Source organism: Berghia stephanieae, chromosome 9 (assembly GCF_034508935.2).
Source record: "Berghia stephanieae isolate SIO BIC M18660-M18661 chromosome 9, UCSD_Bste_1.3, whole genome shotgun sequence".
NCBI lineage: Eukaryota > Metazoa > Mollusca > Gastropoda > Nudibranchia > Aeolidiidae > Berghia > Berghia stephanieae.
The window spans coordinates 3,201,076-3,225,640 of record NC_088368.1 but is presented as its reverse complement, the minus strand read 5'-3'; the positions used below and the strand labels follow the sequence as shown (position 1 = coordinate 3,225,640).

Below are 24,565 nucleotides of genomic sequence, written 5' to 3'. Positions count from 1 at the left end.
GGTTGGTGCTGGGCTATACATGCGGGCGTGACAGGAAAGGTTGGTGCTGGGCTATACATGCGGGCGTGACAGGAAAGGTTGGTTCTGGGCTATACATGCGGGCGTGACAGGAAAGGTTGGTGCTGGGCTATACATGCGGGCGTGACAGGAAAGGTTGGTGCTGGGCTATACATGCGGGCGTGACAGGAAAGGTTGGTGCTGGGCTATCCATGCCGGCGTGACAGGAAAGGTTGGTGCTGGGCTATACATGCGGGCGTGACAGGAAAGGTTGGTGCTGGGCTATCCATGCCGGCGTGACTCAATGTTCCTCATGAACAAAAATGAATATAACAGCTTAAAAAGAAGGAAAAAATAGCAAACACGGAATGTTTTGGCCTCACATCCCTTCTTCAGCCAATAACAAGAAATTAAAACATGATTATGTCACATAAAACTGGACAGATAGAGAAATATTTCCCTGCCGTCTGTCCGGATTTCAAGTGATGTGTTTGTTATTAATGTTGGCTGAAGGAGGGGTCTGAGCCCAAAACATTCCGTGTTTGGTAGTTTTTCTTTTTATTAAGTTGTTCTATTATTTTGTGTTCATTTCCTGATTAATTGAGATGTTTGCAATATAATAGTTTGGAATGTTTCTAGGTATGCAAGTGACTTGTATGGATGTTGGAAGTTTTTTTTAGGTTTCTTGTGGATTTTCTTTTATATCATGTCACATTGCAGCAATGTGATCATCACCGAACCTGTGGTTTTTTTTGGGAAAGAGGCTAAGTTTGTGAGCACTGAGCTCTCCTGTGATTAACCCAGGTTGTGCTTTTTTTTATGTGTGTGTGTTTATTTTGATTCAAATCGACAACCCCACCCTTCATCTTGTTGATCGGACTGCTTGGTCAAATCAGAGTATTTGTTGCAAGCGCCATAAAACTCGCAAAAAAAAACCCAAAAACAACAGATCAGGCAGAAATGAAAAAGATGTCTAGGTTTGCCTTTTTGATGATGGCCTTCGACTAAATCTGCCATAATCTGAAATAAAACTTTTAAAACGTTCTTTTGGCCAGAGAACTCTTCCTTCAAACATTGATTGGTTAAAATGACACACGGCAACCAGTGACTTGGAAGTCCCAGGATTGAGAGTTTTGGATAAGATTAGGATCATTTTAATAGATCCATATTTGAAGGATTAGTTCTCTTGAAATGATGAGATGGAAACGAATATAATTTCATAATGAAGTCTTAGTTTGTTACACAAATGTTCATTTTGACATCCCCTCAGGTCTGGGTCTTTTTCTGTTCCATGAATGAATGAATCGCCTTGTGTGAGTGATGGATGAAGTTTCTGTTAAGACAGGACAATGCTGGCTCTCTCCTTGTGTGAGTTGAGGATGAAGTTTCTGTTAAGACAAGGCAATGCTGATTCTCTATCTGAATGTCTTTGGTCAACAGCCTTGCAATCTTTTCTTTTCCCTGATATGATTTGTCCTTTTCATGTAATTTCCCTCTTCTGGAATGTGAAGGGAACCATTTGGTTTCAGATTAGTTACTGGGTGGGGTTCCTAACTTCCCACAGTGGGCAGGGAGGCACTTACTGTGTCTTCTATCCCCCTATATCTGTTTACCAACATGCTTTTTGTCTTTGTCTTGGGATGAGATTACTTATCCTGATCCTGGCCGGATACCTTGGCTGGGAGTTGGAGGGAAACAGTCAAATGTGTAGTTGCAATTTTGGGAGATGATATTTTTTGTCTTGTAAATCATCTCTGTTATTCACCGTATTATTTTTGTTTTACATATATATATATATATGATTTGTAAACATTTGAGTGTATTCCTCTTATTGGGGACCTATGCTTGTGTCTGGATGAGACATTTAGGTGATCTCAAACTAAGTACACTGATAGTGTGCTCTTGGAATCTACATCTGTTCCCTATTTGATCTAATTCCCCTTGTCTTTCCTTTTCTTGGGTACTTAAATTGTAATTCTAGAACATTTTACTATTCCATATTCTTCCTTTTTATTGGCGCTGATGTAACCTAAATGTGTTGTATTGCAAGCGCCGTAAAAACCCTTAGAAATAATCAAACTAAAAACATCACATGAGTTATGTTTGGAATTACTGAGAGGAAACAAGTCGAATAAATTTATCCCTGTCAAGTTGAAAGTTGAAAGCAAATATCTGTATGTGATTGTTGTACTTGAATGAAACAGATTTCCAACTGACTATAATTTGACCACCGTATTGTGTTGATTCAAGTTGAATGGGGTTTTAAACATTGAAACTGCTGTGCAGTGTATATAAGTTTTACATTTATACAAATATCTAATGATGTGAAGTGACATTTAGAATGAATGATGACATTAAAAATATCTGCCCCAAATTGATGTTCTCTCTTCTCGCCCCCCCCCCCCTTTTTTTTTTTCTTTCTTTCTTTTCTTTTTTTCTAGAGACAATTTTTCCATATTTTTATCATTGATTTTTTGAAGGATAAAGTTAAAATATTAAATATTTGCTATGTCTATTATTATGATTCTATGTGTATTGTTGTCAACTGTAATTTTGTCAGATTTTACATGTACAGCTCAATACATCTCATGACGGAAAACATATCCTTGTTGGTTGAGTTTTTTAATAAGATTTAAAAAAAGATTTACTACTACTAATTACTATTACCATTACTATTACTACTACTATTGCTACTACATACTTCGACTACTACTATTACTATTATTATTATTATTATTATTATTATTATTATTATTATTATTATTATTATTATTATTATTATTATTATTATTATTATTTTATTTTTTTATTTTAAAAAAAATTCTTTATTTATTAATTCATTATTTAAAAAAAATATTTTCATAATGATCATTGTCATAATTCTACTATCATTTTTTGACAATCCAATTTTTTCTTCTTTCTTCACTGGTACTGAAGCAAGTTTGTGACAATGTGACAAGTGTGCCGTAAAACCCTTAAAAACAAAACAACACGAACTCAAAATCATTTGTCCTTATCAAGTGGCGATTTCCATTTCCATTTCCATGCTCTGGAACTGGAATGGAACCATCTGGCTTCTCATGCATGCTGCCGGACTCCGGAAAAAGATACATTTAGAATTTTGTCCTTCAAATCTCGATCTATTGAAATTGCAATGACTCTCAACTTGTTATAAACTCCCAAACCTGGGACTTCAGGCGAGTTTTTTGACAAAATTAGGGCCTGGTCAAAATTTTAAAGGTACGTGTCTGGGTGGGGTCTCTCTTCCTATATATTACTACTATGTTTTCTTAGTCACTTTCTATCTTTGTCTTGGGGAATGGGATTACTTGGGCCCTTTCCACCAACACCAAATTCACTCCGACATAGTTGACTTAATCCTCTTTGCTCCTTGTGTGGGATTTCTGACCTCCCATAGTGGGCAGGGAGGTACTTTCTGTGTCGTCTACCTCCCTGTATTTTCCAATTGCTTTCTGTCTTTGTCTTGGGGATGAGATTTCAAAAATTACTTGGTTTTGTCCTGTCCCAGGCTGAGAGGGAAATAGTTAAATATTGCTAGTTTTGGGAGGTGATTTTTTTTCACCGTGTAATTCATTTCTGTTATGCATTGTTACTTTTTGGGGTTTTTGTTTTGGTTTTTATAAATGGTTTGTAAACATGTGATGGGATCCTGTGGTGCTCGTGTCTGGATGAGACTTTAAGGTGATCTCAAGCAAAGTACACCGATTACGGGTATCTTGGCTTATACAGATACTATGCGCTTGGCCAAGAAGCTCATAACATTGCCATCTGGAAATATAACGGACCAACACACAAAACTGTGTATTCATGAACGTTTATAGTCGGGCTAATACAGTTCAGTGAGCATTACTCATAAACGCGGATGGCAAAAATCACTAACAAAGACCCGAGTGACGTCATCTTCGAATTATCTATATCATAGTGACAATACTATACCAAGGAGGATCATCTTTTTTGGACATTACAATGCACCGACGCCATTGTCGGGAGGGTTATTCACCCAACGTACTCTGGAAAGGCACGGATTTAACAAACTTCGCGACGTCCCAGTTTTGAGAGTTTTTGTCAAGACGAGGGCCATTGAAATTGAAATCGATCGATATTTGAAGGAGTCTTCTGGCCAAATGTTAAAATTCGTCTTTCCAGGGAATATACGGCATTTAATTGTTAAAGGCGGTTAATTCACGAGTGAGGAAAGAATTTGCGAAGTGGTAGATCGTCAAAATCCTAGTGATGGATGAAGCCATCAGACGCTGATAGCAAGCGCCGAAATGTTGTAAAATGAGCTTGACTCGAGTGTTTAATAATACAGTCCGGAAAATATTATTCATGATATGACCCGAGACCTGTCAAAAATGATCAAACCTCATACTTCTCAAAATCTTTCCGCCGGTTCTAACTGATTAACTGATTAATTTATTTGATGTAAGATTGACTGACCAATTGATAATGCTGATAATTTTTGGTGTCGAGTTGCCGCAGTCGTGGCAGATTGAAAGCGAAATGAATATTTTTGTGTTGTGTGTGTCGCACGTGTGAGGGAGGGAGAGAGAGAGAGAGAGAGAGAGAGAGAGAGAGAGAGAGAGAGAGAGAGAGAGAGAGAGAGAGAGAGAGAGAGAGAGAGAGAGAGAGAGAGAGAGAGAGAGAGAGAGAGAAAATAAGTAGGAGTGAAATATCTGTTCAATCTTAGTTATCGTTTTTATTATAACAAGTGTAACTAAATGACAAATTGCCATATTTATGGACAATAAAGATCTATTATTATTATTATTAACAATCCTGGCTATCCAATCGTTTTTGTGTGAATAGAGGGGACTTCAGAATATTCCCGACTCTATGCAGATTGGATCTGGATTCATTTATATGGGCGTCGAGGATCTACCGATTAAGCTATGGACTTCAGGTTTAGGATAAAGTCACCTCATATCAATTTCCTCTGGTAAACACAGCCTTGTCACTTGTCACAGATTCTAATTGCGAATAGTTTATAGTAAAATTGTATGGATTACATTTAGCAAGAGATCTTCAGATTCTGAAGGATAAATTATATTGTATAAAATACTTCCGGTACAAAAAATAAATCTACTCAACCCAATGACCGTTTCCGTTTCGTAAAGCGGCCTTGCACATTTTAATAACATCTGTAACATGTCTAGAAGCTGAACTTGTATAATTCAATTAATTAATTCTAGATATATGAATATGTTCCAAGACGAGCCTTGTAGCACTGTAACATTGTTAAAACACACACTATTGTGTTTGTGATACACCTCTGAATATTTCGTCAGACACGACGAAGTCAGTAGGACATTCAACAACCATCAAAATCCAACCAGGGCGACATAAACAAACTTCTGCTAAGCAACCTCTTTGGCTGTATATTATTCAAGTAGAGACCTATCAAATAATATGGCATCCGTCTTTGCCCAGTCATTTTGCCAACCCCAGGTTAGTAATAGTGTGTATGTCAATGTCTCCCTCAGCCTTAGCAGAGTTCACAGTTCAGGTCCAGAGATACCCACCACTCTTGTCCAAATCTTAGACTTAGATTTAGTTTTAGACTTAGACGTCTAACCTTAGTAAGTAGGTCATAGTTCAGCTTATGATCTATTCAGTTCAGTTTGATCTATATCTATTCGACTTCTTTTTCTTCATCATCACCATCCTTTCTTCTTCTTCTTCTTCTTCTTCTTCTTCTTCTTCTTCTTCTTCTTCTAATTAATTGAAGGACTCTTGAGTGAATGATTTAACCGAGTTTTACTATCGATAATGATATTACTAGTTTGGGTTATTGACCTACCATAGTGGGCAACGAGGCACTTACTGACTGTGTCTTCAATATATATCTATGTTTTCTAATTTGCTTCTTTGTTAGGGACTTTCATGAAAAATTCAAAGTATGAATATAAGAACAAAACTTATCTTATGGCAAAGCCCTTAAGACAACAAACACAAAGGTGCAAAAATTATCCTTCTAGCTTTACTAGAAGCAAAGTTATGGCCAAAAATGTGTCGTGAATTACCCCTTCTTTATACTTGTATTTAAGTAGGTACGGCAAACTGCCGCTAATGCGCTCTGGCGGACAATTTTCGATGTGTTTTACATAAATTTTACTTCGTTGTATTCCATTAAATATCAAAATGACAAGGATAAAATTTATATCGAAAGCTTATTCAAATCCCTTTAAAATGGTGTCTAAATGATTTATCTGCTTTTTTTGAAGATAATTTAAGTGGGTTTTGAAACAAGTCACTAATCGGCTCGCCCGCTGATGGAAAAAACGAACTTTTCGCGATCGGTCATCTTGAAGAGCTTGGCGAATTCGGGCCATGGGTGGTATCGGATCAGTAATTGGTTTAAAATGTGCACAAGATCTTGACGTTTTGATCGATACCAAATAACTGTTGGTTTATTTAGGGGAAGCGATTTTATTTTTAAAATTTCTCAAAAAAAGGAAGATTAAACTCATTTCCTCAAAATTTCAGCAGACTATTTTTACATTACTGGAAAGCTCATCCATTTTTCTCTTAAAATATGGAAATGCCGTACCGATTATAAGCATCGCCCGCATTCGCCCAGCATTTAACTTTGGTAAATAAACACGAGTTGCACAGCCCAGTCAGTGAGAGCAAAATGGCGTGCCGACCAGAGGCTGCCTCGACGGACACATTTTTTGTCTCCCTTGGCGATTTATGGGAAATATGCATTTTTTGCGTTTTCGTGGCGCTTAAAATGTAATTAAATAAAGAGCTAGAGTTCTGAAAAAAATTGGAGTTGTTTAATTTCTATGAGACTCTAAGCAGTTGAAATTTTGTCATTGTGAGCCCGATACTTTTTTTTATACGAAGTCCCGAAGTTGGGTGCTGAAGCAGGGTGTCGCGACGACGAAATTGTCAAATTTTCAAATGACAATATCTTCCTTAAAAATTGAGATACATGTATGATATTGGTATCAAAATGCTCAGAATTGCAAACTCTTTTAAGCAAAAGTGACTAAATTGAGCATTGTTGGGTTTGAAAAATCAGTTTTCTGTACCTAATTTAAGTACCGAAATCCGTGACCGAAAATGGACGAAATTGTAACATTTTATGTCATAAAAAACAAACCATTCGTCGGAATTGCATGAAACTTTCAGATGTAACAAATACTATGGAAAGAAATATAATAATATCATTTTTAATTAGTACGCACCTATATTGTCAACGTTATTGACCCTGAATGTACACGCGGAAACATAAAAATTCAGAGATTTTTAAAAAAAATTCGATGATTTTTTGGTTGTACTGTAAAAAGTTGTGGATTGATTTGCACGAAACTGTTACAGGAGACATGGAAAAGGTTGAGAAATGGAATAAAGTTCTTCATATTAATTCAACAGCTTAACTTTTGAGTGTCTAACCCCAATTATGAATGAATTATCACGCGGAAATGGGCATTTCCCCAAATCGATGACCGAAATGTTAACATTTTTGGACATAAAAAACAAACCGTTTGTCGGAATTGCATGAAACTGTCAGATGTAATAAATACCATGAAAAGAACTATAATAACATCATTTTCATTGAGTAGGCGCCTACATTTCAGTGTTATTGAACCAAACTGTGCATGCGGAAACTAAAAAAAGGCAAAGATTTCCCCTCAAAATTCAAAGATTTTTTTTTGTTGTACAGCAAAAAGATGTGGATTGATTTGCATGAAACGGTTAGTGTTAGAGAAGACATTGAAAAGGTTGAGAAATGGAATAAAGTTCATCACATTGATTCGACAGCTAAAATTTTGAGCGTCTAACTCCAATTATGAACAAACAAACGAGCGGAAATGGGCATTTCCCAGAGTCGACTGAAATGTTAACATCTTTGGTCATAAAAAACAAACTGTTTGTTGGAATTGCAGGAAACATTCAGATGTAACAAATACTATGAAAAGAAAAATAATATCATTTTCATTGACTAGGCCTAGGCACCCACATTTTCAGTGTTATTGACCCTAAATGTACACACAGAAACAAAAAGAATTCGAAGACTTTTTGCGGTTGCACAGCTCTACATATTGAGTTGACATAATCTGGAGATTTATAAGCTAGAATTATTAACAAATTAATGAGCCAAAATGAGCACTTTCTCACATTATCTCACCTCTATACAATCCGAAGAAGGCTTAATGAGTTGAAGATTGGAGCATCATCTTTGTAGTTCCATATCTTCCCGATATTCATCCTCCATGCTTGCATTGATGACAACAAGATCACCCATGATAGTATCTGTGACTATCTCGCTTAGGGTCACTGTAGACCTGGTGCCATCTCCCTTTTCAGCTGCGTAGTCTATCAATAGAGAACGTATTTTCCGGACGACTTTAAAACCACAGACGGTGCCACGAAATGTAGTATCCTCGCCATCAACATCCCAGACATGGAGAAAGGAGGAAGAAGGAATTGTGCCCGACAATAAGCTGGATACAAAACTATGTGAACCTGCATCCACTTTTTCAAGGATTCCAGCATGATCTTCCTTAATAAGTAGAGCTTTAACGTCCTTCTCCACTTTGCGTCTGGCAGTCGCGTCTCTCTGTTGCGCCTTCAATGTTTGTCGTTCTTGAGCAGCAGAAAGGTTTTCTTTGTGCCTATCCTTCCTCTCTTTGATTATTACTGGGGCCCTCTTGATGGCGTATTGCAGCATCTGTTGTTTAACAAGTTGACCTTTCTCCATGACATATTTGAGGGTGCCATTCATTGCAGCCTTTACCTTACTGTCAACAAAGCCAACAGTTGCATTGGGGGCCTTTCGGGACAAGGCGTCAAACATTCCTAAAATGCGCTCTGCGGCAATGTTGTTGAGAGGGGCCGAAGATGTTTGTGACAGCATGGAAGGTGTTGGTTGGCTAAAACGTCCGTCGATGTATGGAGCGAGTTGTCTCCTTAGAGTGGCAAGCATGGCTGAACAGACACATTTAACTATGTCAGGAAAGGATTCTGCAGCAGGGTCCTTTTTCAGAGCTAGATAGACATTGTCAGCTGCAATGGGGACTCCGAAGGCATCGTCGCTGTCTTCAAGCAATTTAGAAGGGTCAGCAGAGAGCTCATGCAGATAATTCAAACATCCCTTCATATAAGGCACCATTTCCAAATGTCTCTTCTGCTCTGGATTCTTGTAGAAGAGGCGCATCCAGGGTCCAGTCAATACTTTCCCAAAGAGACCTAGAACTTGTACCTGCACCATTATATCACTGTTACTCAGGTCTCCGAGAAGGGACAGGCGAATCTGGGTTGCAGTGCAATACTTCTTCAGGTAGGTGGTGAATGATTCCTTTAGGCTGTAAATGATGCCTGCAGAGTGGAACAAAACATGGAGCCGGTTTCCTACATACCGAGGAAGAATGCCTTATCTGAGTCCAGATCTGTCCAAAAATAATTTAAATCCTGCAGGATCACCAGAACTTGCTTTGTATCGAAGTTTTGAAAAACAATAAATGAAGTTGGCTGCACGACAGTCCTTGCCATATACATTACTTGGTATATTTTTAGCTCTGTCACGAATACCAAGTGCTTTTCTTGTGGTTGAGGCTAACCCGTCGAGTGGATGGACGTTGCAGTTTAGCTCTACCAGTTCTTTGTTTAGGAGCATACTCAGCTCAGCACTGACGCAGTGGTTCACGGCAGCTCTGTCTGTCAGGGTACAGGTTATGCTGGCATAAAATATACTTAAGACATCCTCCATTGTCTGGTCGGTATAGGAAGCATAAGATGCAGCAATTCCCTTGAGGGTGTTGACTATGTAGTTTAAATAGTCCTCTGTTGTTCCACCGGACAAGTGACCAACCTGCAGGTACATAGTTTTCCTATGTGAGGTAACAATGTGGACCTCATTCACATGAGTGCCCTCAATGGAGGTGGCATCCCATGCAAGTGTAGTGTTGTCCGATAAAAACATGGCTTCTGCAGTCTGGAGGTCGGACAGCACACCAAGCTCATGAGCCATGCGGCAAACAGTCGAGGGTCCCGGAGCACAGGAAAGCTGTTGGTCATGAAGAACAGAGGAGATGAATAGAATCAGGTCGCCAGCTTTCTCCACAGGAACATTGCTGACCAAGCATTTATAAATTGCCAGTCGCATGTTGTCACAATACCGTCCTGTGTGAGTATTGACGACATCGTCGTCTCCATTTGTTGGTTGTTCTAATTCACTTTCCAAAATCAGAATTCTATTTTGCTCACTCTGTAACAAATCCTCCAGGTTTTTTAATTTTAACTTTGCTTTGTTTAGTGCTATTTCAGCATTAACTCGTCTTCTCTTCTCCTTTTCCAACATCTTGAGAAAATAAGTCCTTTCCCCCACCAACTCTAAAGCCTTCACCCTCCTTTCCAACAACTTCTTGTCTCTCCTCAAACTTCTTAACTCAGTCTGCCTTTTTTCTATCATTAAGTCTTTTCTTTGAATTTTGTAATTCACACGTTTTACATTATAAGTTTTGGACATTATATTTCTCTGTCTCCGAAGAGAGGTGCAGGTATCCTTGAGCTTTTTAAATAATCCTTGTTTCTCCACTCGCACCCCAGGACATTTTGCACAATCATTTCTCAATTCCAGTGGATTTACAGCCTGAGTCTCATTATCCCTATCCACGATAGCAGCCCCCTCCACAACATTTCTTTTCCTACCAGACACAGGTACACTGAATTCGGATGCCAGGAGACTCTGTAACTTAGGATAATCCCGCTTTCGTTCTTTCTTTGCTTTATATTCCTTCACCAAACGTCTTAGTTTCAAAGCAATTGCATCACATGTGCAGTCATAGCTTTGATTGATGAAAAGTGTATGTATGTAATTTGCAGTTACTGGAATGTCTTTGTCGTGACGAAGGTAGATATAAATCACATTGCCATTTTTCAGTGGCAGCAGCTCACTGTTTATATAAGCAGTCAAAGCAGGATCTTGATCAGCCATAATGATGTCTTGAGTTAAAAAGAATGATGAACAATGTGAGAATAGTGACTGAAGGTTGTCAGTTTCAAATAATCAATTTAATAACAAATTGCTAAGTTACTATTTCAAAAAAGAGAGCAGTAATTTCCCGCAAGGGCGAGCTATTTTCAATGCTAAATTATTATTATGTATTTTTTAAAAATTCAATTGGGCAGAAGCCTTCAGACAAGGTCTCGCACATGCTGCAAAACATGTTTTTCAAAACTGACTGCCAACATTAACCAACAAGACATGAAGAGGGGGAAGAAAAAGAGTGACTTAAATGACTTAAAAATTTATAAAAATAAAGACATAGATTAAATTACAGTTACAGTTAAGAAAAAAGTGAGAAACAATCCCTGCAAGGGCAAATCCAATTCTTGAATATGATTTGCTAAGGCTAAGACGCTAAGAAGTTACTAAAAATATCTCATACATGGTGTGTAAAGCATTAAACATGAAAGAAGAAAAAAAAAAAAAGAAGCAGGAGGAAGAGAAGTTGAAGAAGAAGAAGAAGAAGGAGGAGGAGGAGGAGGAGAAGTAGTGGTGGTGGGGGGGGGGGGGGGGGAAGAAGAGAAAGAGAATCAAAAGGAAAGGAGGAGGAAACAGAAAAAGAAAGAAGAAGATGAATAAAATTAAGATCAATAATTAAAAGAAACAACAGGTGATGGGTGGTAAGCTGGCAGAGGCAAGCACCACACCAATTCACTTTTTAAAAATAATATCAATTATATAGGTATTTATATTCACCAAATCCGAAACGAATTCAAAGATAGAATGAAGTTCGATAACTGGTCATGAAGCTGAAATCACATTTCCACGTTGAACAATACAACTGAACTGTCAACAACAGATGATGTAAATGAAAACCAAACCAATCCACAACTTCGGCAATCAAGACAAAGGAAGAAAGTGAAGTGGGAGTTTAAATTTGGTTACTCGTAGATCAACTTCCGGCGCGCCTCCAAATTCAAGCGTTTTAGAGGGTGCGTTTGCCGGTTCTTTGTGACGTCATGCCGGTGTTCTATTTAGATTGTCGCCTGCTCATGGAAAAGTGGAATAGTCGACGATTCTGTCGTTTTTTAAATTTTTATTGTCGGATGAGTAGTTTTTGAGTTACGTTTCGACAAAAACTGACAAATTTTCATTGTGAAATCACCACAAGATAGAATCTATTAATTTTAAAGAAAATTATGTAGAAATAATCCTCAACATCGGAACTTTTAAAATTAGGAAATAATTTTATAATACACCGCAAAACGAATATCAAACATGACCTAGAAAAAAGAGTTGATGTAACTTGATGGGGAAATTGGGGCACACGATCTAGCGAGGGGAGGGACTGGGGGAATCGCGGCCGCGATGGAAGTACCTATCTTTGTCTTGGAATGAGATTACACTTGGTTTTACCTTGGCCAGGAGGGAAACAGTCAAATGTATAGTGTATATTTAATGTTTTGGGAGATTGTAAATCATATCTCTGTTATGTATATTCTATTTGTTGTTTTCAATTTATATTATTGTTTAAGTGTAAGTATTTGAGTGTATTCCTCTCAGTGGTATCCTGTCTTGTGTCTGAATGAATGAGACTTTGATAGTGTATGCTGCTGGAATCTGCACATGTTCCCTATTTGTATTTGTACCATATCCCTTTGGCTTACTTTTCTTGTGTGCTTTTACTTTTAATTGTAAATCTGTAATTATTTAACAATCCCATTTTCTTCCTTTACTTTATACTGGCGCTGAAATTACCTAAATCAATAATATTAATAATAAAACTAAAACTTGAGGCTAAGAATAAGAATACTAAATACTAGACTTAGAATACTATCCAATACTATGCGATGTTCATATTCTCAACACTTCTAATTCTAAGTAATTTAGTTGTTGGATAACAAAAGATAAGTGAAAAGCGAGTTGTTAGTTAGTGGTGCTCACGGAAACAAATGTATATTGGTGGTTGACCTTTTGGAATGCACAATTCACAACTTCCTTTTCATGGTCATCTTATTGTTTTATGATTATGACATAATTTTTTTGATATCAGGCTATGAGTTCATTAAACCAACCTGACATTTATTATCATGTCCGTCGAGTCTAAAGAGTAGAGAGATGACCCAGCAGTACACTGATGACGCACTGGTATCAGGCTTGGGTCAAGCAATGAAAAAAAAAAAGAAAAAAATTGAGCTTTTATATAGCGCAATATCCACTAAACGTGCTCAAAGCGCTTTACAAGGGGTCCCTGGTCAACAGCAACATTTAACATATAGGACGGGACATGACGCCTGTTAGGCGATGTTACAATTTTTTGGACAAAGGCCAGGTACTCATTTTACACCTGAGTACGGTGAGAGAATGTGAGTAAAGAGCCTTTTCCAAGGACTCAACTATGCGCCGAGCGCAAGGCTCGAACCCAGGACCTTCCGGTCCGAAAGCGAGTGTCATTCCACTAGACCACATTATCCTCATAGTCTTTTCTTAATTTCTGAATGGATTTGTCATCTCAAAACGTCACTGAATGTTTGAATTAAAAAATATATAGAGAAACTAACAAGAGTTTTCCACTTCATGTCAACCTAAGGAAACATCTTTATTTGAATGCTTTCACTACCCTGTTTCAGTCCCTTGGTCAATGACTGAGTAGTAATAATTGCAAGGATCAACTCATATGGGAAAAGTCTCCCCTTTTATTTTATGGTGTGTTGTTTTCCATGCAGTGTATTGTGTATATAAATCATCAAGTCCTTTGAATTATTGTTTCCTTTTTGAGTTGTTCTCACAATGGTGTTTTATTTATCCTGCCAGTTTATATAAATTATTTTATAAGTACAAATTGTTGAACAAGAAGCTATCATCACACCCCTGGTCTGTCTGGAGAGTTTTTGGTATTTGTTTGATATATGGCATCTATTGTCACAAGTTTTGTTTGCACTATTACCTTTCTGATTCCGGTCTAGTATACAAGAGAAATCATTGATTACCCAGCCGGAAAGGCACATCATCATAACAATGTTCTATATCTGTAGTGATCATCCTTTTTTTTAAAATGTCACAGTGGACTTGTGGATGTTTGATGAATTTACTGCAGCCTGTCGAGGGTGAAGGGACATTTGATTGTTTATGTTTTGCAGAGAAGAAACAAAGATGATGTCACTCAGCTCTTTGTTATTGTTTTTAGACAGCCATTTTAATAATTAGTTCTCACTAAATTTTCATTCAGACTATAAACATTCGAGATTACACTCAGTTTTGTGTGTTGGTATGCTATATCAGGCTGGTGGATGTATGAGTATTTCACCTAGATACACAGCATCAATTGTATTGATTTGATAAATTTTTATTGATTGTATTGAAATAAATTTCAAAAAAAGAATAAAATATAGTTGTACCAAAAACGTACTCAGGTGACTGATTGTCAAAATAAGAAGTCGATAAAAATGGAAATAATGAAATGCTTATTTTGTGACCCAATCCCATGAATCCATGGACCATTGCCAGTCTCTACCCAATTGTTGGGGTCCACTGTCCAATTCAATTCAATTTGTTACAGCTTATGTACAGAAGATAGGTCATGCAGACCTGCCTACTACTCATGGGTGCCAGTTTTCCGGTTCATGCCGGAATTCCGGTTTCGCGATATCTCTAAGTCAAATATCTCTGGTTTCAGTGTTTTGAGTAAAATAACCTAATAGCATCGGTAAAAATTCGAAAAACGTGATTCAGCATTAAAATGGTATAAAAACGGTGATGATTAGGCCGCTTTTTCAGTAGGAACATTTTCAGGTTTGGCAAAGTGTCGAGATTTTAGTTTCAGGTTGCAGCACTTCTTCCTGCTGACACCCATGCTACTACTATGAAACATCAATAGAATTACAAACTTTTGGCACCAATTTCTGAACTTCTTGAGTCATTAAAACTTGTTGAAAATGAAAGTTGATGCCAGACTAGATAATTTTAAGGATTTTGAAGTGTTATTTAATCCTTATGAGGATAAGAATGAATTGTTGATTTTTAAAGGCAACAATAGCAACTACAATTTTTTTCTCCTAATAATTACGAATTTTTCCTGTGACAGACATGTTTTCTGAATGACGAGTAAATTTTTCATAACTGTTGGAATTTCTCAGGTTCATAGGGAGGGAATTCCATAATGCCAAGTTATTACTATTACTATTACCAAGTTCATTTAGTTTCTGTTTGGTTGTTGAATAATATGTTTATCGCTTACATCTTCTCTGCAGAATGTTTCATCATTTGTTATCTTCAATAAATTGAATTGTGATCTAAACAAAGGAGTTATCATTCTTCACATAACCTTTTTGTACTTGGAATAAATGGTCTGACTGTGGTATTCTCTCTGGAGTGGGGTAGCTGATAGCAGTCATAGCTGCCAGTTTTCCGGTTCATGCCGGAATTTCGGTTTCGCGATATCTCGAAGTCAAATACCTCCGGTTTCAGTGTTTTGAGTTTGCTGTGTAATCATTTAATAATGGTATAAAAACAATGATGAAATAAGAGTAAAGTTTAGGCCGCATTTTAGTAGGAACATTTTCAGGTTTGGCAAAATGTCAAGATTTTAGTTTCAGGTTTCAGCACTTCTTCCTGCTGGCACCCATGATAACAGTGCTCATTTCTTTGGTTTTCCTTGGTGGTCTCTGTTGTTATAGCTGTTTGTTCTCGCATACTATAAGTTTATAAAATATCTACACTTTATGTTTGTTTCTTCTTTCTTTCAATGTTATCCAGTATCCAGTTGTTCTCTGCCATCATGGTTGTTGGATGAAAACACCAGCTTATTGAGTGAAATATACTTTCTAAAGATACAATCAAATAATTTTTACGTTTTTATCAAATAATCATAGGGGTGGGCAAGGGTATTTGGATGTGTCTATGTTTGTTTAGTATTTAAAAAGGATATGCATTTTTTTAAGAGCTCTATTTCTGAAATTTATATTATTGAAATGTGCGGCTATTTGGTCTTGTGGTGTGACACTTGCTTTCGGATCGGAATGTCCTGAAGTCGAGCCTCTCTCAGCGCATAGTTGAGTCCTTGGAAAAGGTTTTTTACTCACATTCTTTCCCTGTACTCCGGTGTAAAATGAGTTAACAGTGTTGTCTCTGTCAGGACAAAAATTGTAATATCACCTAACAGGCGTCATGTCTCGTTCTACATGTTACGTGTTGCTGTTGGTCAGGGACCCTTTGTAAAGCACTTTGAGCATGTTTAGTGCATATTGCGCTATATAAAAGCTCAAGTTTTCAAGTTTCTTAAAATATATTTTTTTGTTACTTATTTGTTAATAATTTTTTTTTCATTCATTCCATCAGGCAATGTCCCACCTGTCAAATTTGATCTCTGGAGTACGGGCCATGTCTAACCAGGCCACAGCAGGACGACACAGATACAGTCAGCACAACAAATCCAACAAGAAGGATAGAAACAAGCATCAAAAAGACAACCCGGCTGTCACCCCTCTACAGATTTCTGACCTGAGCTGTCTGCTAAAGGATCTGGTCCACGAGGTTCAAAGCCCAACATCTGCTCTCATGAGGAGAAATTGTCAGTCTGGAGTAGCGCCCCGTTGGAGAGAAAACCACGTCTCAGCTGAAAGTTTCTTTGAAAACAAAACAGGTTTTTCCAAATTTGAGCTCAGTCGAGATCAAGAATCAACTTGTCTCCCCAGCTATATTCAATCGGCAGCGAAAACGAGGTCTTTCCAGCACATATTCAACACCCTCGCTCAGAACCATTTTCATATTCAACATAGAGGGTTCAAGACTCGTCGTTCAGAGCAGACATTGGGAATTGGAACTCGTTTGAAAAAGGACTCGTCCGTCCTTGACAATATTCCAGATTTCTTTAACACTCGTTCAGACAAAAAACTGTCTGAGAAACTTAATACTGCAACAAATGTCGGCGGCGCTGGTTCGTCAACTACAACGATGGGAGCCCAGTCGACCACATCCGCCAATGCAGACTCTGACACAGAGCGTCGCATCAATGTGGCGTTTGCAGAAGGGTATAAAGCTAAGGAGGAGCTCGGCAAGAGAAGAATGGGAGGACTTCGCTCGCTTTTGTTGTTTGCTTTTACGGTGTGGCTCATTTTACAGATAGTCTCATCAAGTTTTTCTATGAGGACTGGTGGATCTCTAGGCTTCCTCAGCGGCACGAATTACGAAGTTAATCCTGAAGATGTCACTGTTACCTTTGATGATGTCAAAGGTGCCGCAGAAGCCAAGGAAGAATTGCAAGACATTGTGAATTTCTTGAGAGACCCCGATAGATACACTGCAATAGGAGCCAAGCTGCCCAAAGGAGTTCTTTTAATAGGACCACCTGGAGTAGGTAAAACTCTGTTGGCAAGAGCCGTGGCTGGGGAAGCCAGTGTTCCTTTCTTTCATGCAGCTGGGTCTGAATTTGATGAAATGTTTGTCGGTCTAGGGGCCAAGCGTATCCGACAGTTATTCACAGCTGCAAAACAAGCTGCTCCATGCATCATCTTCATTGATGAATTTGATTCTGTAGGTGCCAAAAGAACCAACTCTGCCATCCATCCATATGCCAACCAGACCATCAATCAGCTGTTGTCTGAGATGGATGGCTTCCAGCAAAATGAAGGCATCATTGTTCTGGGCGCCACCAACAAAGTAGACAATTTAGACAAAGCCTTGCGGAGACCCGGTCGTTTCGATGTTGAGGTCACCGTCAGCTTACCCGATCTTCAAGGCCGTAAAGAAATCATTGAACTCTACATCAGCAAAGTGAAGAAATCTCCAGACGTGGATGTGGATAAATTGGCAAAAGGCACGACAGGATTCTCTGGTGCTGAGTTGGAGAACTTGATCAACCAAGCGGCTTTAAAGGCTGCCATTGACAATCGTGAGACTGTCACGATGGAACACCTGGAGTTTGCCAGGGATAAAATTCTCATGGGACCGGAGAGGAAGCATAAAATCCCCGACGACGATACCAATTGGCTGACAGCCTATCACGAGGCGGGTCACACCTTAGTGGCGTACTATACCAAAGATGCTGTCCCTCTTCACAAAGTCACCATTATCCCACGTGGACAATCTCTAGGACACACATCCTTCTTAGATGAGAAAGAAGTTTACAACAGGACTGTAGCTCAACTCAAAGCTAGCATGGACACTGCCATGGGTGGCAGAGCAGCAGAGGAAATCATTTATGGCGTCGAGAAAGTCACGACTGGTGCCTCGTCAGATTTGAAACAGGCCACTCAAGTAGCCACAGCCATGGTCATGCTCAACGGAATGTCCGATAAAGTTGGACTTCGAAGCTTTTCGGATATGGAAATCAGCCCGAGTCAAAGAGAAATGATTGACCAGGAGATAAAACGCTTGATGCAAGAGGCTTACGACAGAGCCAAATTCATTTTGAAATCTCATAATTCAGAACTGCACCAACTTGCCAAAGCTTTGATGAAGTATGAAACCTTGGACAAAGACGAGATCAAGGCTGTGATTGAAGGGAAGGCCATACCATTGAAGTAATTTTAATTATTTAATGTTATAGACAGATTGTGAAGGGCTTTCTGGCAACATTTAAAAAAAAAAAACTTTTTAAAAAAGTCCAGAAATGCTTTCAACCAAAATCTTGTGTTTTGAGACAGTGACTTTTCTGTCCAATGGTGAAGAGAATAATTTTATTACTTTTGACAACAGAGACTTCGACAGGTTGACGAATACATCAAGTCATTTTACTTTTATTTTGTAGGGAAAATTTATGGGTTGAATTTTAAGTTTCTTTTATCTAATTTTAGTCACCTATTCCTTTATCAACATTTAAAAATCACGTGCATATGTGCTCACTTGTGTGCGTGTGTACTTGTCAGAGTCATTATAGTTATAGGGTATGTGAGTGTGTAGCATGTGTGTCAGAGAGTGTGTTTTTATTTATTGATACAATGTGTTTTCCCCTCTTGTCTGTGCCCGTGTCTTGGTGGAACTCTTACTGTAGTCTCTTTTCCAATTTCAGACTTTAGGAGGTCACTTACTGTCTTCTATCTCCCTTATATCTGTTTTCCGAGTTCCTTTCTATCTTAGTCTTGGAATGAATTAGATTACTTGGTTTGTCCTGGCCCTGACCGGAGTCCTTGGCTGAGAGGGAAATGGTCAAATGTATAGTAGTAAAGTAGATTTTGGGAGATGACATTTTTTTTTTTGTAAATCATCTCTCTGTTATATACTTTTATACTTTTTTGTTTTGAATATCATGTTTTGTAAGCATTTGAGTCAATTTCTCTTGGTGGGACCCTGTGCTGTTGTTTGGATGGGACTTTTAGGTGATCTCAAACAAAGCAAATTGATAGTTTGCTCTTGGAATGTGTGTTCCTACATCTGTTCCCTGTTTTAACCATTTTTCTTTGTCTTACATTTTCTCGGGCGCTTGAAGTGTCAGTCTAGATATTTTTTTTACTATCTAGTCTATAAGTGTCGCAGGTGCCGTAAAACCCTGAGAAAACGACCTAAAACAACTCCCTGTAATAGCCAGGCATGACACCCGATTGGAGTGGTGGGTCACCACGAATATCATGTATGTCTGACATCCCATAGTGGGCAGGGAGGTCACTTACTGTGTCTTCTATCCCCCTATATCTGTTTTCCAACTTGCTTTTTGTCTTTGTCTTGGAATGAGATTACTTGGTTTTGTCCTTTCCCTTATCAAAGTCCTTGGCTGTGAGGGAAACAGTCATATGCATAATTAAAGTTTTAGGAAAAGATATTTTTTCCTGGGTGTGATTTTTGAACCCCCATAGTGGGCAGGGAGGTACTTACTGTGTCTTCTTTCATCTTGTACGGCTTCTATATTCCAATAGCTCTCTGTCTTTGTCTTGAAATGAGTTTACTTAGTTTTGTCCTGATCATGGCCGGAGCCCTTGGCTGAGAGGGAAACAGTTGAATGTATAGTTATAGTTTTGGGAGATGATATTTTATTTTTATACACTGATAGTGTGCTCTTGGAATCTACATCTGTTCCCTATTTAAAATATTCCCCTTTGGCTTACTTATTATTATTATGTCCTTTTAATTGTACGTCGAGAATGTTTTTGACCATCCTATTTACTTCCTTTTAACTGGCGCTGATATGACCTAAATATGTCGCAAGCTCCATAAAACCCTTTCTTGATATGTACTTGTCTTGCAGCTTGGTTTTGTAAACGTTTTGGAACTTCTCGACTCACTACAGATTTTGTTTTTGTTTATCAACATAAGTGCCTGCCCTACTTTCTTTTCTATACGGGGGAAATACATGCAGACAAACACCTGGTTTTTATTTTTAAACATTTCCATTTAAATAACAAATCAATTCTTTAAAAGTGTAAGAGAATTTGCTTTTGTGTTACCATGACGACAGGATAGATCACCATGATCATATCAACGACATGCCCACATATTTGTCTCATCACATCTCTCTGGTACAGTGGAATCCCATAAAGTCAACACCTCATGTTGGTCCCAAATTATGTTCTTTATCTAAGTCTTAATTGTGTTCCATTGATAGTGGATAAAGTCAATCTTCCTTATTCAAGTCCACCAATGTGTCTGGTCTGGAGGTGTTGGCTTTATCAGGATTCCACTGTATTATGTTGGAATGAACTCGATGCAAAGAACAGATTTTAAATTTAAAGTAATTTTGTAGCTGCTATTGAGTAAAAAGGAATTGGAAGTTTTATTGAAGTTTTAAAACAGTCTACTCACTCTCCATTGAAAGCATTTAACTCACTCAACCCTAACACCGACTATATCCGTAGTTTACCCGAGTTACTTTTACCCTATGCCTATTTATTACATTATTTCTGAGACAAATTATAGGCGTAGTATCAAAGTTAAGGTTTTTAGTTTTTACATGTTGAATAAAACTATCTATGCACATGCTCATTTTTAATATATTTTTTCCAATTTTGAAAAGTAGCAGAAATCTCTAGTATTGAAGGCATTTAAAATTCTTATTTAAAGCAGGAGTTAAACCCGACATCCATGTAGTGTGTGTTATATGACAGGAATACTGTTTGGGACGGCATGTCACATTTGTTGTATTGCCGGATTTACAAAGTTGTTATTTATATGCTTTCCTACTCTGAAAAAAACACACAAACATGTATTTAAAATTTTGACCAGAAAACTCGTCCTTCAAATATCGATCGATTAGAATAACTCTCATCTAGACAAAAACTCTCAAACCTAGGACTTCACTTTTCAGAGTATGGCAGTATACAATGTGACAAATCAACAAAGATGAAGTGACTGGTATATCTCTTTGGGGCTCCGATAGCCGACAGCTCACACACAAAGGGACCGAGATGGATCCTGGGTGCAGTCGAGATTTGTATCGGACCCTCCTGTTCACCCAGCAGTGAATGGGTAGCCGGGTCTGTTAGATTTGGCGGAAACTACTTTGACATAGACTAGTGTCCTATCCAAAGGATAGCAACCAATTGCTATTGTCCGTTTCACACTATAGTAATGGGATAAACTCTGGCTCCATGCTTGGGCCGAATGGCTCTGAAGGACTAGGGACTACTTTTATATCTCTTTAATTAAACGTCTGGGTGATCGGTTTATATTTTATTTTACAATTTTTTTAAATATCAAAATCCCAGACCTGTTTGTATGGAAGACGGGATGTGACTGATAGTATGTTTAACTCCAACTGCCCGTGTTGAATTATCATTGTTCTATGTGACCTTTTGTTGTTGTTGTTATTGTTAAAGTGAAGATTTGTGATTGGAATGAATGGAATGTGATGATGAAATGGAAGTGATAAAACTGTGTTGATAGACACTGTCATTCTTGTGTACATATCGTTTATTTACATGAATGTCACCATTGTCATTGTGTAACAACAGACAGAATAATGAATACATTCGTGAAGTGACACCTTGAACAATAAACATTGACTGGGTGGGGATCCTGACCTCCCATAGCGGGCAGGGAGGTACATACTGTGTCTTCTATCCCCAGATATCTATTTTCCAACATGCTTTCTGTCTTTGTCTTGGAATGAGATTACTTGGTTTTTTTTCCTGGCCCTGGTCGGAGTCCTGGCTGGGAGGGAAACAGTCAAATGCATAGTTATTGTTTTGGGAGATGATATTTTTTTCCTTGTAAATCATCTCTCTGTTATGTATTATATTTATTTTTAATGTATAATGTAAGCATTTGAGTGTATTCCTCTTTGTTGGATTTTGTGCTTGTGTCCGGATGAGACTTATAGGTGATCTCAGACTAAGTACATTGGTGGTATGCTCTTGGAATCTACATCTGATCCCTATTTGTTCCCAGTTCCCCTTTGTCTTACTTTTTCTTGGGTGCTTTAATTGTAATTCTATAACTTTTTACTTTCCCATTTTCTTCCTTTTTACTGGCGCTGATATAACCTAAATGTGTTGCAAGCGCCGTAAAACCCTTAAAAACAAAACAAACAATAAACATTGATAAAATATAAAAGAATAAAATCTCTTTTTTAAGAATTTTTTTTTTCTTCAGGGTCTGTCTTGGAAAGAGAAATAGACAAGAGCAACCCAAGGATTTTGGGTTGGGTTTTTTGATTTCTCATGGTGGGCAAAAGTTCACTTGCTGTGTCTTCTATCCTCTTACTCTTATGTCCGTTTTCTGAGTTGCTTTCTGTTTTTGTCTTGAAGTGAGAAGATTATTTGGTTTTGTCCTTTCCCTGGCTGGAGTCCTTGACTTGGAGGGAAACAGTCAAATGTATAGTTACAGTGGGAGATATTTTTATCCCCTTGTAAATCATATCTCTGTTGTTTACAATTTGAGTGTATTCCTCTCTATGGGAACGTGTACTTGTCATATGTGAGATTTTTAGTTTATCTTAAACTTGTATGCACATTTGTAGTTGTAGTAAACTCTGGGAATTTACATCTATTCCTTATTGGAACCATTTCCCCATTATTATACTGTTTTCTCTGGGCAGGGAGGCACTTACTGGTCTTCCTGGGTGGGGTTCCTGATCTCCCATAGTGGGCAGGGAGGTACCTACTGTGTCTTCTATCCCCTACATCTGGTTTCTAATGTGCTTTCTGTCTTTGTCTTGGAATGAGATTACTTGGTTTTGTCCTGGCCAGATGCCCTGGCTGAGAGGGAAACAGTCAAATGTATAGTTAGTTTTGGGAGACGATATTTTTTTCCGTGTAAATCATCTCTCTGTTATGCATTGTATTATGTTTTCGTTATATTATATATGATTTGTAAAACATTTGAGTGTATTCCTCTTAGTGGGGACCTGTGCTTGTGTATGGATGAAACTATTAGGTGATCTCAAACTAAGTACTTTGATAGTATGATCTTGGAACCAATTCCCCTTTGTCTTACCTTTTCTTGGGTGCTTTAACTGTAATTCTTGAACTTTTTACTATTCCATTTTCTTCCTTTTTACTGGCGCTGATATGACCTTAATGTGTTGCAAGTGCCGTAAAACCCTTAAAAACAAACGTTACTGATCTTCTACCTCTATCCTCCTATATCTGCTTTCCAACTTGCTTTCTGTCTTTGTCTCAGAATGACATTATACTTATACGGTTCTTTCATCTCTTTGTATTATATTAATCAAGTTATTTTATCGTGCCCAAGAACACTACGAGCTTGCGAGTATGTGTTATTGCACGATAAAAATATAATGAGTTTAATAAATACAAATACAAAGAAATGAAAGAATACATTTATTCCACCCCTCCAAGTAAGATTATTAGTATTAGATATTTTGTAACCAAATGGTATGGTATTAGTACTTCTATTCACCATAATTTGTATCTTTTTTCTGCTTGAATGACAATTTGACCCAAAACTAAAAACGTTGGATTTGTATTCATGCGCACCAAAAATAATAATCGCCAATCAGCTGTCTTTTACACATAATTTCGCGGGTGGTTGGATGGGAGCATCACCCTTGAATCATATACCTATGATGTTCGCATGGGTATACGATCCGATAGTGATGTCGTTTCTTCTTCTCTTTACTAGCCTATCCTGCTTCTTTGGTTTGTGATTGTATTTTTGACAGGGGATATTTTTTTTTCTGTAAATCTTCTGCCTGTTTGTTCTTGGTTATTTATAATTTCGCTTATGATAACTTTAGGTTATGATTTTGATTTACATTTGTACTATTTTTGTTAGATTGCTTGTTTTTTTGTTTCAGCGGTCTCTCATATAACCTCAATTGTGTTGGAAGAGACCTAAAGCAACAAACAAACAAAAAAAACCACCTAATTTCACAATAAAATGTGTGAAAATATTCTGCAAATGTAGAATTTAACATTTTTTTTCAACGCGTCCAAAGCATTATTCACTGATTACTCATTTACTGAGAAATGATAGTGATGATAGGGTTTTCCAATGAGAGGCTGGAATAATACCCGATTTTTCCTCGGATATCCTGGCTTGGAAGGAAACAGTCAAAATGTATAGTCCGCGTTTTGGGAGATGATATTTTTTGTCTTGTAAATCATCTCTCTGTTACGCACTGTGTTGTCTTTGCTTTATATTGATATGGGTTGTCTGGGTGGGGGTTCCCGACCTCCCATAGTGGGCAGGGAGGTACTC

General features: G+C 37.9%; 1 protein-coding gene across 1 annotated transcript; it reads left to right on the top strand.

Annotated features, from left to right (window-relative positions):
- The first annotated feature begins 5,076 nt into the window (after window positions 1-5,076).
- On the top strand, window positions 5,077-24,266 carry LOC144979510 (ATP-dependent zinc metalloprotease YME1L-like). Its single transcript, XM_078926206.1, has 2 exons — window positions 5,077-5,466; window positions 16,313-24,266. Exons 1-2 carry the CDS (start codon window positions 5,428-5,430, stop codon window positions 18,497-18,499), a joined length of 2,226 nt encoding a protein of 741 aa, XP_078782332.1. The 5' UTR covers window positions 5,077-5,427; the 3' UTR covers window positions 18,500-24,266.
- The last annotated feature ends 299 nt before the right edge of the window (window positions 24,267-24,565 follow it).

Bases quoted from the DNA above. Each gene is read 5' to 3' on its own strand.
- LOC144979510 (XM_078926206.1), top strand. From the start codon at position 5,428: ATGGCATCCGTCTTTGCCCAGTCATTTTGCCAACCCCAG. The intron at 5,467-16,312 runs GTTAGTAATAGT...TCATTCCATCAG, and splicing joins AGTCATTTTGCCAACCCCAG to GCAATGTCCCACCTGTCAAA.